The 19,949-nt window shown below is 35.7% G+C and overlaps 1 protein-coding gene across 4 annotated transcripts in view; it reads right to left on the reverse strand.

Moving 5' to 3' along the window:
• Sf3b1 (splicing factor 3b subunit 1) overlaps window positions 1–19,949 on the reverse strand; it is a 299,209-nt gene that overhangs the window by 28,474 nt on the left and 250,786 nt on the right. For all 4 annotated transcript variants that reach the window (XM_090372203.1, XM_090372195.1, XM_090372209.1 and 1 more), the window contains 2 exons: window positions 18,032–18,157; window positions 6,088–6,309 (listed from right to left, as the gene is read on the reverse strand). In XM_090372203.1, the coding sequence (XP_090228329.1) occupies window positions 6,088–6,309; window positions 18,032–18,157 (348 nt within the window). The remainder of the gene's footprint in view (window positions 1–6,087; window positions 6,310–18,031; window positions 18,158–19,949) is intronic.

Genomic DNA, 19,949 nt, shown 5'->3' on the forward strand with positions numbered 1-19,949 from the left:
GCACCTACTGGAAAAGCTAAATGGCTCTTAGTATTAGTAGTGAAAATAATCAAGAAAGCAAGCTTATAAAACCTTATTTAAAAAAAAAAAAAAAAAAAAAACACCTACACACTTCACCCATCCATACACTTTAAGAATTTATCTAGTTCTTTCTTCTCGAATTTATTCAAACCACCTGCTGACTTTCAGAAAAAGAAAGAATGCCATCAACATTTAGCTTATTCAATCCATTCAAGGCCTTAAACACCTCAGTCAGATCTCCCTACAGCTGCTTAGTTTCCAGGTGCTGTAATTTGAAGAACTAAAGCCTTTCTTGGTAAGAGCACCCTTTTGTTTCTTCCACCAATCTGGTTGCCCTTCTCTGCACCAGTTCCAGCAGATCTACATTTTCCACAAGTGTACTGATGAGATCATCATTAGACCTGGGATGATTCCCTCGAGGAACTACTAATGTTTCTCCAATCCATAAAGGGGGATCTAAAGAGGTGATGGGAAACTATAAATCGGTGAGTCAGACTTCCATGGCTCACAAGATTTTGAAATCTAATGAATTGATACAGCGCCACCTTTATTAGAATGGAATCCTATATGGAAAACTTATTTAAGTTGTTTGTTTCATTTATAGATCCTGAAATACATAATACATGCAGAGCAAAAAACACATAGCATAACACATAAACATTAAATTAAAATGATTTAATTAATGCTATTTCAGCCACTCCCTGACTTAAGTAAGGGTATTGTTTCGCAGAACTCTATATAAGTTAAATTTTCTATAAGTCAGAATTTCCCTAAATGCTTATGCAGCATTTGCAACTATGTGTGCTGAATTTGATTGAAGCAAAAAAGAAATGTTCAACCAACATGTAAATAGAGTTATTCAATTTTTTATTTCATGAGCAGGAAAAATTACAAAAGTGTACAAAATTACAAAAAGAGAGAGGAGACAGGCATAACGTCAGCAAGTTTTAACTTTCGAGCATCGTTGCCAAAATAACTCTCCAGCTGATAAGCACACCGCTGCAGAAGATGAGGGCTGTGGAGATTTAGAAGGGGTTTTTTCCAACAGATCACAAAATTTCTCTGCAGCTGCAGAATCAGCACTGGTGACTTCACTGCATACTTCAATGTTTTGGAAACCAGCACAATGCTTGAACCTATTAAACCACCCGCTGCTTGCCACGAACTTAGCTTGGGGTTCGCTGTACTTATCCTTAATATCTTCATAAATACTTCTTGCTTTTGCTTGAATGGCCATTGGACTCAGGGGCACTTGCTTCTGAATCTGATTTTCTCTCCATATTATTAATAGCTTTCCTTTCTTCGATATAGCACCTGAACACTGTTGTGTGATCACTGTTGATCTTATATGTGCACTGTCCCTTAAAATAGTATTCGCTGTTGAAGCAGTGAGACCTAATTCCGTGTAATAGATGACAAACTTTGTCCTGCTTCGTACTTCTTAAATCATCTCTGTTTCGTTTCCTTGCACTTTTCGTTGGTCCCTTTCCCTTCACCATTGTAATAAATAAATAGGAATGAAGGGACGATTCTGAAAATTTATTTGTTTTTTATATGGAAGATTTCAGCGAAAGGGAACCCATTTCACCATAATACCGTAACGTAAAAACTCACCAAATTCCAGTTATTATCACAAATGCAATAAGATCGAGTTTACTAAATGTTTACAATAGATTGTGCTAACAGCAAAGCCCAATAAACTGAAAAGGGCAAATTGTTTTTATTGTTTTATGGTAATGACCTCCAAAAATGTGTTTTAGAAAAATATCACAAAGGCGTTCAATAACTGATTCTTATATGAAAGTGTAGTGCAATTTCCATTATAAATATGACCTTTTAGAGAGATAAATAGCTTAGTAATATAGCGAAATTTTCAACTTCCAAGGACTTGGAACGAATTACAAAATAAAAAGTGTTATTGGGTTCACATTATGATATTTTCACAATATTCCTACAGGATGCAAAATACATTTACACGATTTTTTTAACTTTGCACCGGCTGGCAAAAACTTACATAAAGTAGAGTATTACATAAGTCGAGGAATTCCTGTACAGATACTTGCCAAAACATGCAAAATACAATTTTTCTCTTAATCTGCTAGCTTGATGTTGAACTCCTTAAGAAGTAAGGGCAGCCTGATGTGGGATCAATTAAGTGCAGATTTTCTTCAAGAAATCTGCACTTAATTGATCCCACCATTTTCTGCATTTTGAAACTGAAATACTGTTTTCTTCATTTTTGACAAGACTGAAAACAAATTCATATTCACATTACTTTGAGGTTGGACAAAACAATTCTAGATAATTCATTCCACTTCAAAATTTTATCCACTCTAAGGACACTGGCTAACACAGCCCCTTTTGCATTGACACCAACTTCTATAGTGGTAATGACTGATATATCGTCCGTCCAAAAAGATGCTTTCAAAGATGCTGCACATATGAACTGGCAGAATTAGGATATATATAATTTCTCATTATCTAGAGCAGCAGTTCCCAACCAGTGGTTCGCAAAACCCCAGGGGTTCGCACTAAAAATTCTGTAATGCCGTTTGCTTAGATTTACATAGGTATATTATTGTAAACTACAAAAAAGTTATACACAAATAAACAAAAAAGTTAAATAAAATTAAATAAAAAGTAAAGAATTTCTAAAGAAAGAAGCCACATCTCCCACAATTCCTTAATTAGTTTATTATCTTACAGTATATCATGTTAAATAAATGTGTTCCATACTAACTTTTTTTTTCATTCTCAAGGACCATTGTTACGTACAGGTACTTTTATTTTTACTTTAGAAACTAGAGTACAGTACTTAGTACCGTGCATTGGTTGAAGATTGAAAAGATGACAGAAGATACTTCTTGACATTCGACTTGAACTTCTGCAGATTGTAATTTTCAGGAAATACATAAGAAACAAGATTGTTCCAGAAAACAGAAATTGAATGAATAAATGAGGAAGAAGAAAAATTGGTTCTGTGAGTTTGAACTTGGACAGTAAAAGGATGTTGAATGGTTGCTACACGTGTTCAGACTGCTTTGAAAGAGAGAGAGCGGGAATTATAGAAGCCAATTCAGAAGAACAGTGCACACTCTGTTAGAGATGAGACATTAATCAACCTAATTGCCCGCTTTTGAATGGAATCTAAAATCCTGAGAGAAGTTTTGGGGGCATCACCCCAGATCTGGGAACAATATTCCGTGGTAAGCTGGATTTGCGATTTCTACAGAGTCAACAACTGTTTGGAAGAAAAGTAACGCCGAGAGCAAAAGAGAAAATTTAATTTTTTAGATGCTGAGAAAGCAATATTTGTAATGTGCTTTATGCCAAGAGAAAGATTAGAAGTCAGGGTAATCCCCAAGATCTTGATAGAAATCGCAGCATCATCGAAGATAAACATAGGAGCAGAAGAATTGTTTTTGCGAGATATTAGACAGGACTGAGTTTTAGAAGGACTGAAAGGCTGATCTCAAGTGGGAGAATTACCTGGAGATCAGCATTTAAGGAAATGGTAGTCTATATTAGAGAAGCTGAAGCTGTGTGAGCAGGGCAAGGTTTCTCAAACTGGAAGGTGGATTGCAATGTGCTATCGTCAGCAAAACTATCGATAGGATTTCCGGTCAATGGAAGAAGTTCATTAATATACAAGAGGAAAAGAGTGGGAGAAAGAAGTGAATCTTGAGGAATGCCAGCATTAGTGGAGAAGTTAGAAGACAGAGAGCAGTCTACTGTCAACCAGTGAGCGGTCAGAGAGAAAACTGGATACCCAATTACAAAAAACAGATGGCAAATCATAGGATGGAAGCTTATTTAGAAGACCTTTATGCCAAACATGATCAAAAGTCTTTGAAATGTCAAGAGAAAATGCTTGAGTTTCACCAAACTTTTCCATTGAATTTGTTCATAGATGAGTAACATAAGCCATAATATCACCAGTGGAACGGCACTGACGGAATCCATACTGGCAATCGTTGGTCAGATGAAAGATTTCCAGATAGTTTAAAAGTTGGCAGTTAATTGATTTCTCAATTACTTTGGAAAGAGTAGAAGTAATCACAATGGGATGATAATTGGACGGAAGGGATTTGTCACCCTTTTTAGGAACTGGCTGGATATCAGTAAATTTCAAAGAAGAAGGAAAAACACCTTTGGAATAAGAAAGTGAAAAAAGATGACACAAAACAGGAGTAAGTTCATGGGGCACAGGTTTTGAGAACAAGTGGAGAAATACCATCAGGACCTCGAGCTTTCTTAGCATCAGATTCATCAAAATCCTTCTGACATCCTTTTGACGGAAGACCACATGAGGCATTGAATGGAGTGTACTGGGATTGGTTTGAAGTGATTTACCAAGATCATCAATAAATGAGTTGAAAGAAAAATAGGATGCTAGCAGGTCAGCTTTATCTTTAGGTAATGTGACAATGGAACCATCTGGTTTTGACAGAAATGGGAACAGATATGGGCAAAAATTGCGGTCAATGACTTTGGCAGGAGATCAGAATGCTCGGCTATTATTTGGACAAGAAGCAAGTTTTCTACTCTTAGCCTGTTCGAAATCTAGTTTGGACTGATTAATAACTGCTTTACAAAGTATAAATAATACTTAATAATAATTTTTATTATTATGCTATGTCGCTTATAAAAATGTAGTACAGAAATATTTTATAATAAAAAATTCAGAAATATTATATGATTTGCTTTAAAAATATTATTGAAATGGGTTCAGGAAAAAAAATATTATGTGGAAAGGGTTCGCGAATCAAAAAAGGTTGGGAACCGCTGATCTAGAGGAAATATTTATTCACGGAGCAGGTAAGCAAACGAAAATGAATTGGATGGCAACCATGTTTTCAATTTTCATTCATATTAAATTATGATTACCTTGACATTCACTTTTTCTCAAAACGTGTGATCAAAAAGGATATCATGAAAAATATCAATAAATGTGGCTAACAACAGGATTTATTTTGCCGAATCATCTACAAACAGAATTATACTGATTGTGACTTCAGTATTCAGTAGATCTATATTAGAAAAAGTTAACAGCATTATTTGAAAACAATTTGATTAAAATCTGTAAAATAAAACACAGAAGAATCCTTAAAATCATAAAAGATAGACTGTTTCATAAAGTTTACAAAAAATTAATAAAAGGTAGCAGACTGCATTCATATAAATCTAATGTGAACGGGAGTAGCTATGATTATACAATGGAATTTTTAATTATTACATCCATATAATACATGAAAGGGTGACTAAGAATATATTTTTAAAGTTATATATTTGGATTTAAACAGCTTTATATTCAGAAAGATATTTAAGCACCCTACCTGAAAAGATTCCTACCAAATAATGAACAGAATCATCTTATCTACTCATAAAAACAGAAAAATCCCAGTTAAAATATTCCCAGTTAAAGTTAAAATATTCTTAGTATAATTATTACACCAGTCATGTATAGGGTGTTAAAAAGTTTAGCCCAATTTTGGCACAGATTATTAAATATATTTTTATTACATTTTTATTTATTGTCTATTGTTTATTATGTACTGTATATTATTTTAAATCTTTTAAATAAAAAATAATTTTTTTAAAAATTTAATTTCAAATTGCAGTAGTAGGACGATTACAAAGGTGCATCGATCGGAACAATTTGAATAGTTTGTTTAATTCAATGACTAAAATAATTTAGAAAAATAGAATTGTTCTTTTTGTATTTTGATTACAATGAAATAATAGTAATAATGATAAAAACACAGTTCATAATTTGATTTTTATTCTATCAATTGGTTAATAATTTGTACAAAAATTGGGCAAAACCTTTTGGACACCCTGCATTGTAATTCTGTTCTTATTACTATAACTACTACTGATAATAAACAAGGAGTTAGCTAAACAAATATTTATAAAAAGTAGACATCTACCGTCAGTAGCAACCCCCATTTTATATAAACATTAACAGAACAAATCAGTGAATTACAGATATACTTAGAGGACCTTGATGACCATATTATTTTTCTTAAACACATTTTGCTAATCAAAAATTTAACAAAGTTTTACCTCAGTAGTCTGTTCCTGAAATGCATAGAGGATACCATCAATGAGTTGTTCTTCTAAACGAGAATCAATATCTGCTGCTCCCAAATTGGCCATAATCTTCTCTATAGTTTCCATAACCATTTTTCTGTACTGCTCATTTTCATCTTTTAGATCATCTACAATTCGATGAATGATTTCAGCTGCACCTACTTTATTAGCAATTTCAACAGTTGTATCTACAAGCTGAAAACAAAATACAATTAGAGCAACCATGATTACATGCCAGTCTTTTATTGAAGAAAAAAAAAAAAAAAAAACAAGGTTACAATGCAATGTATGAATTTTTCTATGTGGAATATTTAAAAAAAATATTAACAGTGAATGTGTTAAATTTGATTAAGAATGGCTAATTTCTTGTCTGTGATTATGTTATTAACTGAAATTGCCAAGATTCAAATAGTATTATCACTAGAGGCAATATTTACTTCACTGATCTTAAGCAGCATACTCAGTAGCCATGTGATATGGAAAGATGTCATTTGTAACTACATCAGTAGCAGTTAAAACACACAATACTGCTAAGTGCACTTTCAAAATTAAATACAAAAAGAAAAAGTATTGTTATGGAATTGCTTATGGGCATAAATGTGTTGAGGTAAAACTTTTATTAACTAAGATCAGAATGTGTCACATATTTTCATAAGTACTGGTAAGTTGGTAACTGTATACGGGGATGGGGTGTAGAGAGATTGAATATCTTTATAAGTAGTGTACAGTCGGTCCTCGTATAACACGTGTTTGCATTACACGAATTCGATCATACACGATTTATAAATAGGGGAACGTTATCTTATATAACACGAACCGAATTCGCTTATACACGATTCGCCTTTGTGTTTACAAGAAATGGCAGTCGAACGCGGAATCACCCCAACTGAACGCAACACGATAGGAATGAAGAAGATTCTGAAAATGTATTTATGTGTTTTATATCAGTGAAGGGGAAACACATTTCACCATAATAACGTAAAAACCAACACAATTCCAGCTATCGATATAATCGCAAATGCAATTAGATGGAGTTTACTATCAGTTTATAACAGGTTTAACTAGCAGAAACGCAACTGGAAATTGTTTTTATTGTTTTATGGTAGTAACCTCCAAAAATGTGCTTTAGTAAAATGCGAGGTGTTAATTAATAGTGTATCTCGGCCTTTACGGTGTTATTTATTCAGTTGCTACACGCGCGCAGCTTTGTTTATGTGTATCAAGCGTGCCTCCTCGTTTTGTAATTGTGCTTTATTCCCTAAAAATTAGTAAAATACTTAAAAGGTGTGAAAAGGAAGCGTCCTGGCTAAGACACTGCAGATTCAGAGAGAGAAAAAAAAAGCAATATCGATAAACAGAGGCGGACTGGATCAAAAATTCTTACCCGGGAAAATTTATAGTGGCCTCATACTACGGTTTATGGCCAAAATCACACCGGCCTCCAGCCCACCGTGGTTGCCACCGTAAGGCTTATGGCCAGTCCGCTTCTGTCAATAAAGAAAAAATATGAAATTGTGAAACGCTTTGAGCGAAATGAAAGACCATGTGATATTGCACTTGCTACAGACCTAAATGAGGCAACGCCGAGAATTACAAAGAATGCAGAGAAAATAAAAACAACTTGCATAGCGGGAACAACTCAAAGTGTAATTAAAATCCATTAGATTAAGACACAAAGAATTGGAAGAGATGGAACGGCTGTCATCTCTTTGGATAGAAAATCAAACAAAAAGCAAGTTTGCTTACGATAGAAGCAAAAGCATTAGCAATATTTTATTACGATTTACGTATTATAATTTATACAGTACTTACGTATTATAAAATACGTAAGTATTTTATTACGACTATTTTATTTAATATAATAAATTTTTTACGAATAAAATACGTATTTTATTCGTAAAAAATACTTTATTATATTTTAATATAATTTATTAAAAAATACTTTATTATAATATAATATTATTTTTATTACGTATTTTAATTGTTATAAAATACTTACGTATTTTATAACAATTAAAATTACTCGATTATTTATTGTGTTTGGTAATGTTTTGGTTCCAAATGTGTGTTCAATCTTGGGTGGTCGACACCTAACCCTACTTTTCCCATAGGGCCTGTTGTTTATATTGCACGATTTTGCATTGCACGAGGATTTCTAGGAACGCAACTATCGTGCTATACGAGGACAGACTGTATTTAGTTATTATTTATTTTATGCCTGGCTAATAACTATATGGCTAATACTAAGAACCCATTCACAAATGAATATGTTAAGGCCACAAAGTGATGCATCTTGCCAGGGAAAAAAATTTCCAGATTACATGCCAACCAGGTGTTGCTCCAGTAGTATAAGGGGTCCAATAAGCACCACAAGAACACTTCCTCCAGCCATACACCATCACCAGCTTGCACTGTTGGCAAACCATGCCACTTCCTTACACTATATGGCTAATACTAATACTCTCATACGTAATATTAAATGCCACTACTACTACTACTAATACTAATACCACTGAAGGTTTTACTCAAGTGTTTTATTTTGTTCTGATGGACAACAAACTGCCAATCCACATTTTTTACTTATTCTCTAGATAGATCATGTACAACAAGGATGCCCAAGCAATGAACCACATGGGAAGGACCACTTAAAAAAAAAAAAAAAACCAAAGAAAGTTTTTAAATATAGGATTTTAATATTCTTTAATATAATCTCCTGCAATAACACACTTGTTTGATCATGACTACTGCTGAATTTTGGAAGTCATCTTTTTTTTTTCAATGTCTCTATCAAGGCAGTCTTTCATGTTTGAATGGATTTCTTGACTTCTCAAATCATTTTTCTTTCATGTTCAGTTTTAATTTAAAGAAGAGCCACATGGTACCAAATCAGGAAAACGGCAGGAAGAGCGAAGATGACAGGAATGTTTTTGTCAGTAAAAAAATTGCCAGGTGAATGATGCTTAACATGGTGCACTGTCACGGTGAAGGAACCAACCAATTACCATTTTTCAGGTTAACAGTGAATTACATTTTTCAACCCTTTTGAAGCTTCTTGATAGTAGGCTGCATTAATGGAAACATCTCAAAGAATTAATTCTGATTAGATCATCCCCGCATCAAAAAAATGCATAATCATGATATTTCCATGCGATTTCAACTCCTTTTTTGGACTTAATGATGATGATGCCCCCCCCCCCCACTACATCATCATCAAAAACTAACAAATATTTCATATGTTCCTGTGGTTGGCTTTCCAAGTATATGACAAAATTTAATGTTTATACGTTCAAATCTTGTCATTTTCAGTAGTTTTTACAAATGAAAAAGGAAAAAAAGTGTACACTCAAAGCAGCCTTCTGATAGACTGGTGTAAAACACCACGCTAAAACTTGGCACACACACATGCTCAAAAGATAACATTGCAAGCCCCACACACAATCTTTTAGCTGGCACCATACTTTCAAGAATTACAAGACTGTTCAAACTTAATATATATGCTGGCAAAACTTAAATACTTGATTTTCTGGATTCCAAAACATTTTCAGAAAGAGAAAAGACAATTGCATTTCAGAATTTATCCTGTGCACATTGCATATTCCTGATTCTGGTAGCTGCTTACAAAGGTTTTTATTTTTATTTTTTTTCTTCCTCTCCAGTGAAGGGACCTTTGACTATTTCTTGACATGCAAGACAGAATCACAACCTTTAAATAGATACAACAGTGGCTGCATAAATTGCATTACTATAATTTTTTAGAAAACAAGCATTACTGGAATTATTGCCCAAGAATGATGTATTATATATTGATAACAGAAATTACAAAACCAACTACAGGTAGGCCCTGATTTACACTAGGATTATGTTCCACCTCCTCAGGGTTGTCAGCTGAAGCGGCTTAAATCGTGGAAAAATTATAATGTATTTACATGAGATAGGTTCCTTCACTATGAAAATTGAACCATAAGAGTTAATATAAGTGTTTTTTTTATATTAAATATTTGTGGTTTATTTTATAATTATGAGATATAGATAATATTTATAGATAAAATATAAGTAATAAAATAAAAATTTAACTAGTACTTTGTTCCTGTAGAGCAGGGGTCGGCAACCTGCAGCTCTTTAACTTTTAGCCCACATGAAGCAAAGTTTGAAATGGAGTTAAGAGGACTTAAAAATCAAGGACATGTGGACTGTAAGACTAAAATGCCTTAATACTGAAATTGAGGATTTGGAGAGCCAAAAGGCTGCCCTTGCAATTCTACATAAATGGATGCCAATACAGGTGACCCCTACTTAATGCTGATAATTCGTTCCAGAAAAACAGAGCGCTAAGTGAATCCGTGCTAAGCGAGCACCCAATTCCCATAAGGTAACATATGTATTTGTGAGTTGCGGTCAGTGCCATAGGATATTTCCTAATCAATAATAAACGGTAGTGAAAAGATGCACAAATATCGGTCAAAATATTTAATATTTGTACATATAAATTTGTACATATATTCTGCATTACATATGTATGTAATGCAGAATATTTTATATGTACAGAAACGCATATACGTATATGTACGTAACTACTTACGTATCAAAATTAAATTTAAAATTCCAATTAAAATCATGAATTTAATCATGAAAAATGTGTTGATTTTGGGTTGTACTTTGGCCCTTTTCCTGATAAACCAAAGGGGGTTTTAATTTTAAATCCCCACAGCATTACCACCCAATAAAGTCAACAATAAAGTCAACCAATCCTTCGCCACTTTGAAATCTGGCACGTTTTTTTCTTCTTTCAATATGAAACTTCTTTTAGGCATTTGTTTCAAAAAAGTCCTGCTTCATCTATGTTAAATAGTATAACACATAACACACCTCTTCAATAATTTTAACAAGTTCTTTTTTTGAAAGTTTCGGCTAATTGATCTGCACTCGTGGCTTCTCCCTGGATTTTAAATCTATTCAACCAGCCCTTACTAGTTTTAAATGGTTCCACATTTTTTTTTTTTTTAGGTGAGTTTTCTTCAGATCATCATGTAGGCAAATCTCTCTCTCTCTCTCTCTCTCTCTCTTTCTCTCTCTCTCTCTCTCTTCTCTCTCTCTCTTTTTTTTTATAATATTTAACTTAACTGAATTGTGCATTGGATATTATCTTCAATAAAATTAGTTAAAAGTCTCTCCGTTTCAATCTTAATAGTTAAACTTGCCAGTCCTAAATTATAGCACACATCCCCTTGTCGTTGACTGGAATCGATTTGCTTCGAAACGTCTAATTTAATTTTCAAATTCAGTCTTTTTCTTACATTTATAGTCTTCATACTGAGTTCAAACGTTGTTGCTTTTTCATTCTTATCCACCAATATTAACTCTTCAAAAATGTAACTGCGTTGGTTGCATTAATTATAATTCAATGTTCGAGTAAACTGTCCGTTGTGAATGATGTGTAATACTGTACTGAGTGATGACTAGACTTCGGATAAATGCATATAACACAAATATTACAAGCAATATACTTGATCATTTTTTAAAATGTTGTCTTGGAACTATGTAACAAGTCACTATACTACAATTAAATTAGCGTGCGAGAAAATTTCGCTGAGCGTGGGAAATGTTTTAATGCTGTTTTGCTATTCATTTTCAAGCTATCGACTCCATCAAATGAAACGATTTCGTTAAATATGCCAAAAATCAATTTGTAAAAGAGCGTTATAGTGATTTGTGACAGAGTTATAGTCAGATATGGGTTATAATATAAGAACAGCATTATAGCGAATCAGCGTAAAGCGAACCACGTTATAACAAGGGCCTGCTGTAGATTGTAGATGAGTTGAAAAAGTAAGATCAAATTGTGTTCGATGCATGGTGTAGCTTGCTGGACAAGTGTATAAATTTGAAAATATTTGCGTTTGGACTTCTCTCAGTTTTTGGTTCGACGAATTTCTGCAGGCAAATATTTTCGAACATGAACTATATTAAAAACAAATCAAGAAACTATCTGAACAATGCGAGTCTCTCAGCATGCTTAAAGATAGAAATTATGACATACTTCCCTGATGTTGAGAGACTCGCTTAAGAATTTCAGCAGCAAAAGTAACATTAATTAGAAATATTATTAATAAATAATATTTCAAAATATGTATATTTTTTTAATAAAACACCTTCCCACTCTATTCCATTTCTTTAAAAACTCCCCCCCCCCCCCAGTTTGAGCTGAAATGCAGCTCTTCGGATTCTCTTTTTTTTAATTATATCAAAAATGGCTCTTCACTCAAAAAGGTTGCTGATCCCTGCTGTAGAGCCATCTTTGGAGTATGTAGTAATGCCACTGTCTGCCATCCCCCATTGATGTTCTTTGACAGTAGCATAATGGGGCAACATTAATAGGATGGGCAGAGTGGAGGGTCAACCAGTTCTGCAGGTTCTTTGGCCTTAGAAAAGAACTGTAGCAATGATGTCTGTTGAGTCTTTCTCACTTCTACCATATTGTAGTAGGGCTCCAATATGTTAGTAACAGCTCTTTGGATGGAAGAACTGCATTCCCAGTCCGGGTCATTATCACAGTTTCACAACCTGTTTATATTTGTGCCAAATCTGATTGAAGAGTCTTTGTAGTGAGAGTCCTAATTGGCACAATCTCCTGCTCTTCCTCTTCCTCCTCAGAATCCTGTTTAGCCAGTTCTGCAGCCAGCTCCTCTAAGTCCTCCTTTTAAAGAGGAAAGAGGCTCACTATGGCTTTGCAGCAACTCACTGACATCATCAATGTCAACCTTGTCAAGGTCAACAGCCGAGTGACATCTTCAGCCACTGCTGAAATTGGCTCAAACTCAAGAAAGTAAGACACTGCATCCAGCCACAATTTCCTTGTTGTTTGTTTGTTATTTGGTTTTTAGGAGCATTAGCAACTAAGGCCATATTGCTCCAGGAATATGCGGTGGTCATTCCCTGACCTTTCCACATCCTCCATATTTGGTGGTGATGGGCTTGAACCCCAGTCTAATCAAGAAGTGTGTGCTACGCACTGCTGCTCCTTCCCATCTGGCTACGGAGGCGCCCCCACAATTTCCTCCAAACGACATTCATGCACGATTGCAACACTTCTTTCCAGGCTGCAGCAATGTTACTTATGGTCTTGATGTTGTAGGGGCCTCCAGTAGTCCCTCACAGTCAGTGAGTTAGATGCCTGCACTGCCTCGACAATCCCTTTGAAGGTCATACATAAATAATATGCCTTGAAGGTCGCAATAACGTCCTGATCCACTGGCTGCAACAGTGAGGTGGTGTTGGGTGACAAATAAATGACCTTCACATTCAGAGTCATTAGGGATATCTTTGAGGTTGGCTGGATACCCTGGAGCAGTCAAGGACTAAAACAAGGTTTTTGGGCAAGTTGTTTGCTGCACAAAATTGGGCCACCTCTGGACAAAAGTATGAGTATACGATTCACTAAAAAGGGTCTGGGTCACTCACACCTTCACAATGCCCTTCATAACATGTGGATTCTCTGAATGGTATACCAACATCAGCCCCAACTTAAAAGTGCCTGATGCATACCACCCAGAAGTAATGGAAGCTGATCTTTTCCAGCCTAATAACCAGGGGCAGACCTCTCTTCACAGGCTATATCCATCCTACAAGGCATATTCTTCCAGTACAGCCCCATTAACATTAAAGACCAAGTCTGGGGTGTAGCAGCCTTCATCAATTGCCTTTTTAAATATGGGAGAATATTCCTCAGCACCTGCAGTGTCGGTGCTATACGCCTCAACAGTAATTTTTATATTGTGAATTCTGGGTCCGGTTTTTGAACCGGGAAAAATCTAGCCCTGCTAGCCAAAAATGATTCAGTCCCTCCTAATCCCTCATTAATTTCATTGACCAAGCTTCTAGCCTTGTTCATAACCACTGCCTGTGTTACAGGAATGTTATTTTGGTTCATATTGTCTATCCACAGCACTAATAACTTCTCCATTGTCTCACTCCTTGAATAAGTTGTTCTAGAAACACTTACATTAACAATTCCTGTATGTGACTGCTTGATCTTCTCAGCATTATTCATAATGGTCATAAAAGTAGAAGGTGCTAAATTTAAGGTCTTGCACACCTCCAAATGCCACTCACCAGATTCCATACAACGAATAATGACCATTTTCACTTCAATCGTTAAAGATTTGTGGCTTTTTTTAAAAACATGTGCAGGCACAGATTCACCACTACGCTTAGAAGACATGGTTGCACAATTTATTTAAAATAATAAGGCACTAATGAACAGAGGAAATTATTAAAATTTATGGCACAGCTCACAACACGCGCACACTGGCGGATGAGGAGAAAGCAACGATGTCGACACTGGCACCGTCTAGGTATCCACTTCCTGTGCTACGTTTACACTTACACTTTAAAATGTTCTTTTTATTTTTAAGTTTTTTTAATTTTATTTTTTCCCTCCCATTATTATTTTAAAAGGGCGTTAATCAAAGTATCGTAAAGCGGGGCCTACCTGTACTTAGATATACTTATTGTATTTGTAGAAAGTCAAATTTGCAAACAAAAAAAAAAAAAAAAGCCTTACAGACCACATGAAAACCTTTCCATCATGACCAATATTCTAACTCAACATTAAATTTTAAAAAATAATAATAAAAATGCAAGTAAACATTGTGACATAATGCCTTTAAGTATTTTATAAAAGATAGTATTTTGTTGGTCAGACATGTGATTTAATTACTACTTTGCACCATCTGGTATGGATCAGATTCTTCTTGTAACCAGTGCCTAATTTGTGATGTGAGACATACACAATGATTTCCCACAGCATTATCTTCTTCTTCTTCTTCTTTAATGCTGCCGAATGGCGTTTGCGACTTCGTTTTGATATTGTTCTCTGTCTAGCGCTGCATGTAGAATTTGTGCTGTTGTCATGTGAAGCCAGGTGTTGATGTTATCTAGCCATGCCATTTTCGGTCTGCCTGGGCGTTTCTTGCCTTCGATCTTTCCCTCCAGGATGAGTGGTAGTAGGTGATATTTTTGTTGGTTCCTAGCGATGTGACCTAGGTATTTGCATTTCCTGCTGATGATGGTTTTGAGCAGGTCCCGTTCCGTGTGCATGTCCTGCAGGACCTGTGCATTGGTTATCTTGGCTGTCCACGGAATTTTCAGCATTCTTCGGTAGAGCCACATTTCGAAGGCCTGGAGCTTTTTTGTAGTGGCTGATGTTAGAGTCCAGGTTTCTACACCGTAGAGCAGTATTGGCCAGATGTAGCATTTCAATGTGCGTAATTTGAGCATGATGTTCAAGCTTCTGTCGGTGAGGAGGGTTCTCCATTTGGTGAATGCCTGCCTGGCTTGTTCAATTCTGCTTTTGATTTCGGCCTCATGGTTCAGCTGGTCATCAATGAGTACTCCGAGATACTTGAAGCGGTGTATTTGCTCTAATTTTTCGTTGTTTAGTTTGATCGTGATTTTGCTTGCAGTCCTGCTGACCTTCATCACCTTTGTTTTCTTTTTGTTGATTCGTAGCCCCCATGCTTGGCTTTCTATGTCCACTTCGTTCAAGATGGTCTGTAAATCTTGTTCTGAATCCGCTATTAGTGCTGTGTCATCGGCATATCTTAAGTTATTGATGTAGTGTCCGTTAACTTTTATGCCGATGTTCTTGTCAGCCAGTGTTTGGTCGAAGATCATTTCCGAATAGATGTTAAAAAGAATGGGAGATAATGGACAGCCTTGCCGGACGCCTTTTTTTATTGGAATTGGGTCTGTCAGATCGTTGTCATAGCGAAGCCGGGCTGTTTGATTCCAGTAGAGAGTTGTAATAAAGTTGATATTATTGTTTTCAAGCCCAAGTTTTCTCAGTCGGTCAATTAGGCGGTCGTGGTCTACTGAATCGAAGGCTTTCTCATAGTCAATAAAACATATATACACGTCTTTTTGATGTTCATAGCACCTTTGTAGCAATATTTGTAAACAGAAAATTGCTTCTCTGGTGCCTAGTCCCCTGCAGAATCCGAACTGTGTTTCCTAGTGCACTTTCGCACTTACATCTTATCCTTTGCTGAATCACCTTGAGGAAGACTTAGCACCTGGCTCATTAGACTGATCAGCCTGAAGTCTTCGCATTTCCGGCTGGTAGCCTTTTTTGGTAGGGCCACAAAGATGGACTGGAGCCATTCGGATGGAATGTCGTTGTTGTTGTAGATTTGATTGAACCATTTCGTTAGTTGTTGGATGTTGCTGTAGTCTAGTTGTTGTCACTATTAAAATCTTAGAGATTTTAATAGTGACTGAAATATAAGCACATATTTTGTGTTTCCGCTGTCATTAATTTAATAAGCAAATAGTAATAATTCAAGATTTATACATTTAGCAAACCAATAAAAAAAGATATGAGCACAACAAAAAGCAATGATTTTATATGAGCAAACCAAAAACATTTTTCTGCACATCCAAAATACTGCCCATTTATTCCTCCAATCAGTGAACAGCAAACGAAGAGAACTGTAAGTGCCTCAGTAATAATATATGGTATGGATATCCTACATGATGTGCAAGAAACAAAGAAATATAACTGCCAGATTTCTATTTGCCTGATTTTAATGAAATTTGGGATGGCCCAACAAATATTTCTGAGTTAAATACAAAATTTTGTAAAAATAAGCTCACTAGGAGAAGAGTGTTTAACATGCCTAAAAAAGGATGTTATATACTGAGGTGGCCACTTCATTAAGTACATCTACCTAATAGTGAAAGATCCCCCTCTGTCCCTTTACAATCAGAAAAGCCTAGATTCCTTGTGGCATGGACTCAGGTGAGTTGTCAAGAGCGTGTCAGCGATGCTAATCCATTTTGACTAAATTTCTTCTCAGTTGTTGCAAATTGGATGATTGCAGATTTCTACTCCAAAGGGCTCCTTCCACTTCTAGCAAAAGATACCCAACTGAATTGAGATCTGGTGGGTGGGGAGGCCATTATAGTAGGCTGAATTCACCCTAATGTTCCTGGAACCCATTCTGTATAATTCTTGCCTTGAGACATAGCACATTATCCAGCTGGAAGAACCCATTCACAGATGAATATGTTAAGGCCACAAAGTGATGCATCTTGCCAAGAAAAAAATTTTCCAGATTACATGGCAGCCAGGTGTTGCTCCAGTAGTATAAGGGGTTCAATAAGCACCACAAGAACACTTCCTACACCCATACACACCACTAGCTTGCACTGTTGGCACCTGCAAATCATGGGTACATGATTCATGCTGTTTTCTCCATATTCCAATCTTCTCATCAGTGCAAACTAGCAGGAACTGGAATAATTTTGACTAGCCAAAGATTTTCCAATCCCCCCCCCCCACTATCCAAATGTTGGTGTTCCTAAGCTCATTGTAACCATACCTTCTTGTATTTTACTGACAAAATCCAGTTTGGTCATTGGCTGAAATAGTCCATCCAGGACAAGGTATAAAGAGCTGTAATTCTAAACTACCTCTTTGGTTACCACAAGCAGGATTATTTGACCGAATGCAGTATTTGTTATCTCACACAAGTTTTGTCAGCATTGGCCTCTCACATTAACAAGTGTTTCTGACCACAGGATTAGCATCTGCTGGTTGTTATTTGATTACTGGACCAATCATGCTATGCCTGAGATATAGCATACATGAAAACTCCAGAGGGTCTGCAGTTTCTGGGATACTCATACCAGTGTCTGGCACTGCCACCCATGTTCAATATCACTTGAATCTTGTCTTGCCCATTTTTTTCACTGAATTTCATACAATGTAACTGTAAAAGAGTATTAAGTTGTAAGGCTACCATTTCCATAAGGGGTAAAATGATACTGTGGTCATCCTGTATGTCATGCTATTCATAGTTAAAAACATATTTAAAGCATTTAATAAAACTATTATCAAAAATTAAATTAAATCACTCACTTGTCTATAATTTCTTCTGTCTAAAGCCATACGGTGATTCCAGAAATGCTTAAAGAAATGGGGCAATACCTCTTCTTTTATGTATTGAGGTTCCACACCATCCGTGGCACAACACTGTTTTACTACCTAAAACAATAGTGAATCCAGATTTAAAAATATGAATGCAAAAAAAAAAAAAAAACATGCAATTACAAACAGGTCAAATCACTATCAAAATTTGAAAGAAGAAATCAAAGAAAGCAGTCAGTGAGGGAAAGTACAAAGCTTATGATGACCTATATAATAAGTTGACAATGCAAGAGAGAGCAAAGCAGATATATAAACTTGTAAAGAAAAGAGAAAAGGAAAAACAGAGATCTGGAATATATTAAGTATACCAAGGATGGAAACTAATCTTGGCGAAAATGGAAGGAATAAACAATAGGTGGAAGAATTGCTTCCTGCAACTGTTGAATGAAAAGACATTCAACAATCACTGGAAAAACCAATTGGCACCAAATATGGGCTTGACTGAGCAAGTTTTAATACTAGAAGTTAAAGAGCCAGTGGCAAAGACAAAGAGAGAGGAAAAGCTGTGTCCAGATGGTAGAACGTGTGTTGTAAGGATAGTGGTGGGAGCAAAAAGGGATTGGTTGCTAGTCAGGATGTTTAACAAGATATTGAATATTTCCTGAATGCCTGGTGATAGGAGAAAGAGTACAATAATTCCTATTTATAAAAGCAAAAGAGATGTCCAGAGTTGTGACAACTACTAAGGAACTACTTATGAGCTATAAAAATGAAGCTGTGGAAGATGTGTGGAGTCCCAGTTAAGGCAGGAAACAGAAATCTTAGAAAACTAGTTTGGTTTTTATGCCAGGAAGGTGAACTATTTGAAGCAATCTTTATACTCAGGCAATTGATAGAGAAGTCAGTAGAGGAGAGGATTGATATGAATATGAACTTTAATGATTTATCAAGGCCTATGATAGAATCCCAAAGGAAGTAATATGGTGGACACTGGGAAGAAAGAGGATCTCATATGGATATATTAGAGCTATCCAGGATATATATGAAGAAGTCAATATGAATATAACAAGGGCCTGAGAGGGAAACAGGAATGTTTCTAGTAGGGGTGAGCTTGCACCATGGTCAGAATTAAGCTGATACCTGCTTATTATGAATTTTGATGGGTTAACACTTATCAATTGTTTGATATCTGCTGTTGTAATGTACTGAGAATGGGGAATGTATATAAAATGAGAGGAGCAGAAAAGGACCTGGAGTCCAATGGTTTGTAGGTTAGTGGAATAATGACAAAGTACAAAGGCTGTTCAAATAAAGAATGATCATAATTTTTTTCACAGCATACCTTCATTAATCATCCATATTTTGATAATCCTTTTCAAAGTATTCCCCTTTGATGAAATGAACTTACTTACTCCAACGTTTCTGCCATTCTTCAAAAACATGGTGGAAGCCATGTTTTGACATGTGTTTGAGATTTGCCGCCAATGTCAACTTCTGATGACTGGAAACATTTCCTAGTAGCACCTTCTTTAACTTTGGAAATAAAAAAAAATGCAGGGTTAGGGCTGTAGAGCAGATGAGAAACAAATTTTACATTAATGCTGGCTAAGTACTCGATGACAGTATGAGCAATGTGGGTTCTCACAATGTTGTGATGCAGCAACCACCTATCTGCATGTAGTGTAGTTATGGCTGTTTGCAACAAATGTGATCCTGCAAATTGTGCAGTACAGTTCTGTACTATATGACACGGCACAACATGCTGGTAAGCCATTCCCTGAATGTCACAAAAAGAGAGAGAGAGAGAGAGAGAGAGAGAGAGAGAGAGAGAGAGAGAGATGACCATGATCTTTCCTGCAAAAAGAACTTTATTGCCTACTCTTTGGGTCAAAATAAAGACATGTCGAAA

Source organism: Mastigoproctus giganteus, chromosome 1, assembly GCF_048544385.1.
Source record: "Mastigoproctus giganteus isolate SK-2022 chromosome 1, ASM4854438v1, whole genome shotgun sequence".
In the NCBI taxonomy this organism is placed as follows: Eukaryota; Metazoa; Arthropoda; class Arachnida; order Uropygi; family Thelyphonidae; genus Mastigoproctus; species Mastigoproctus giganteus.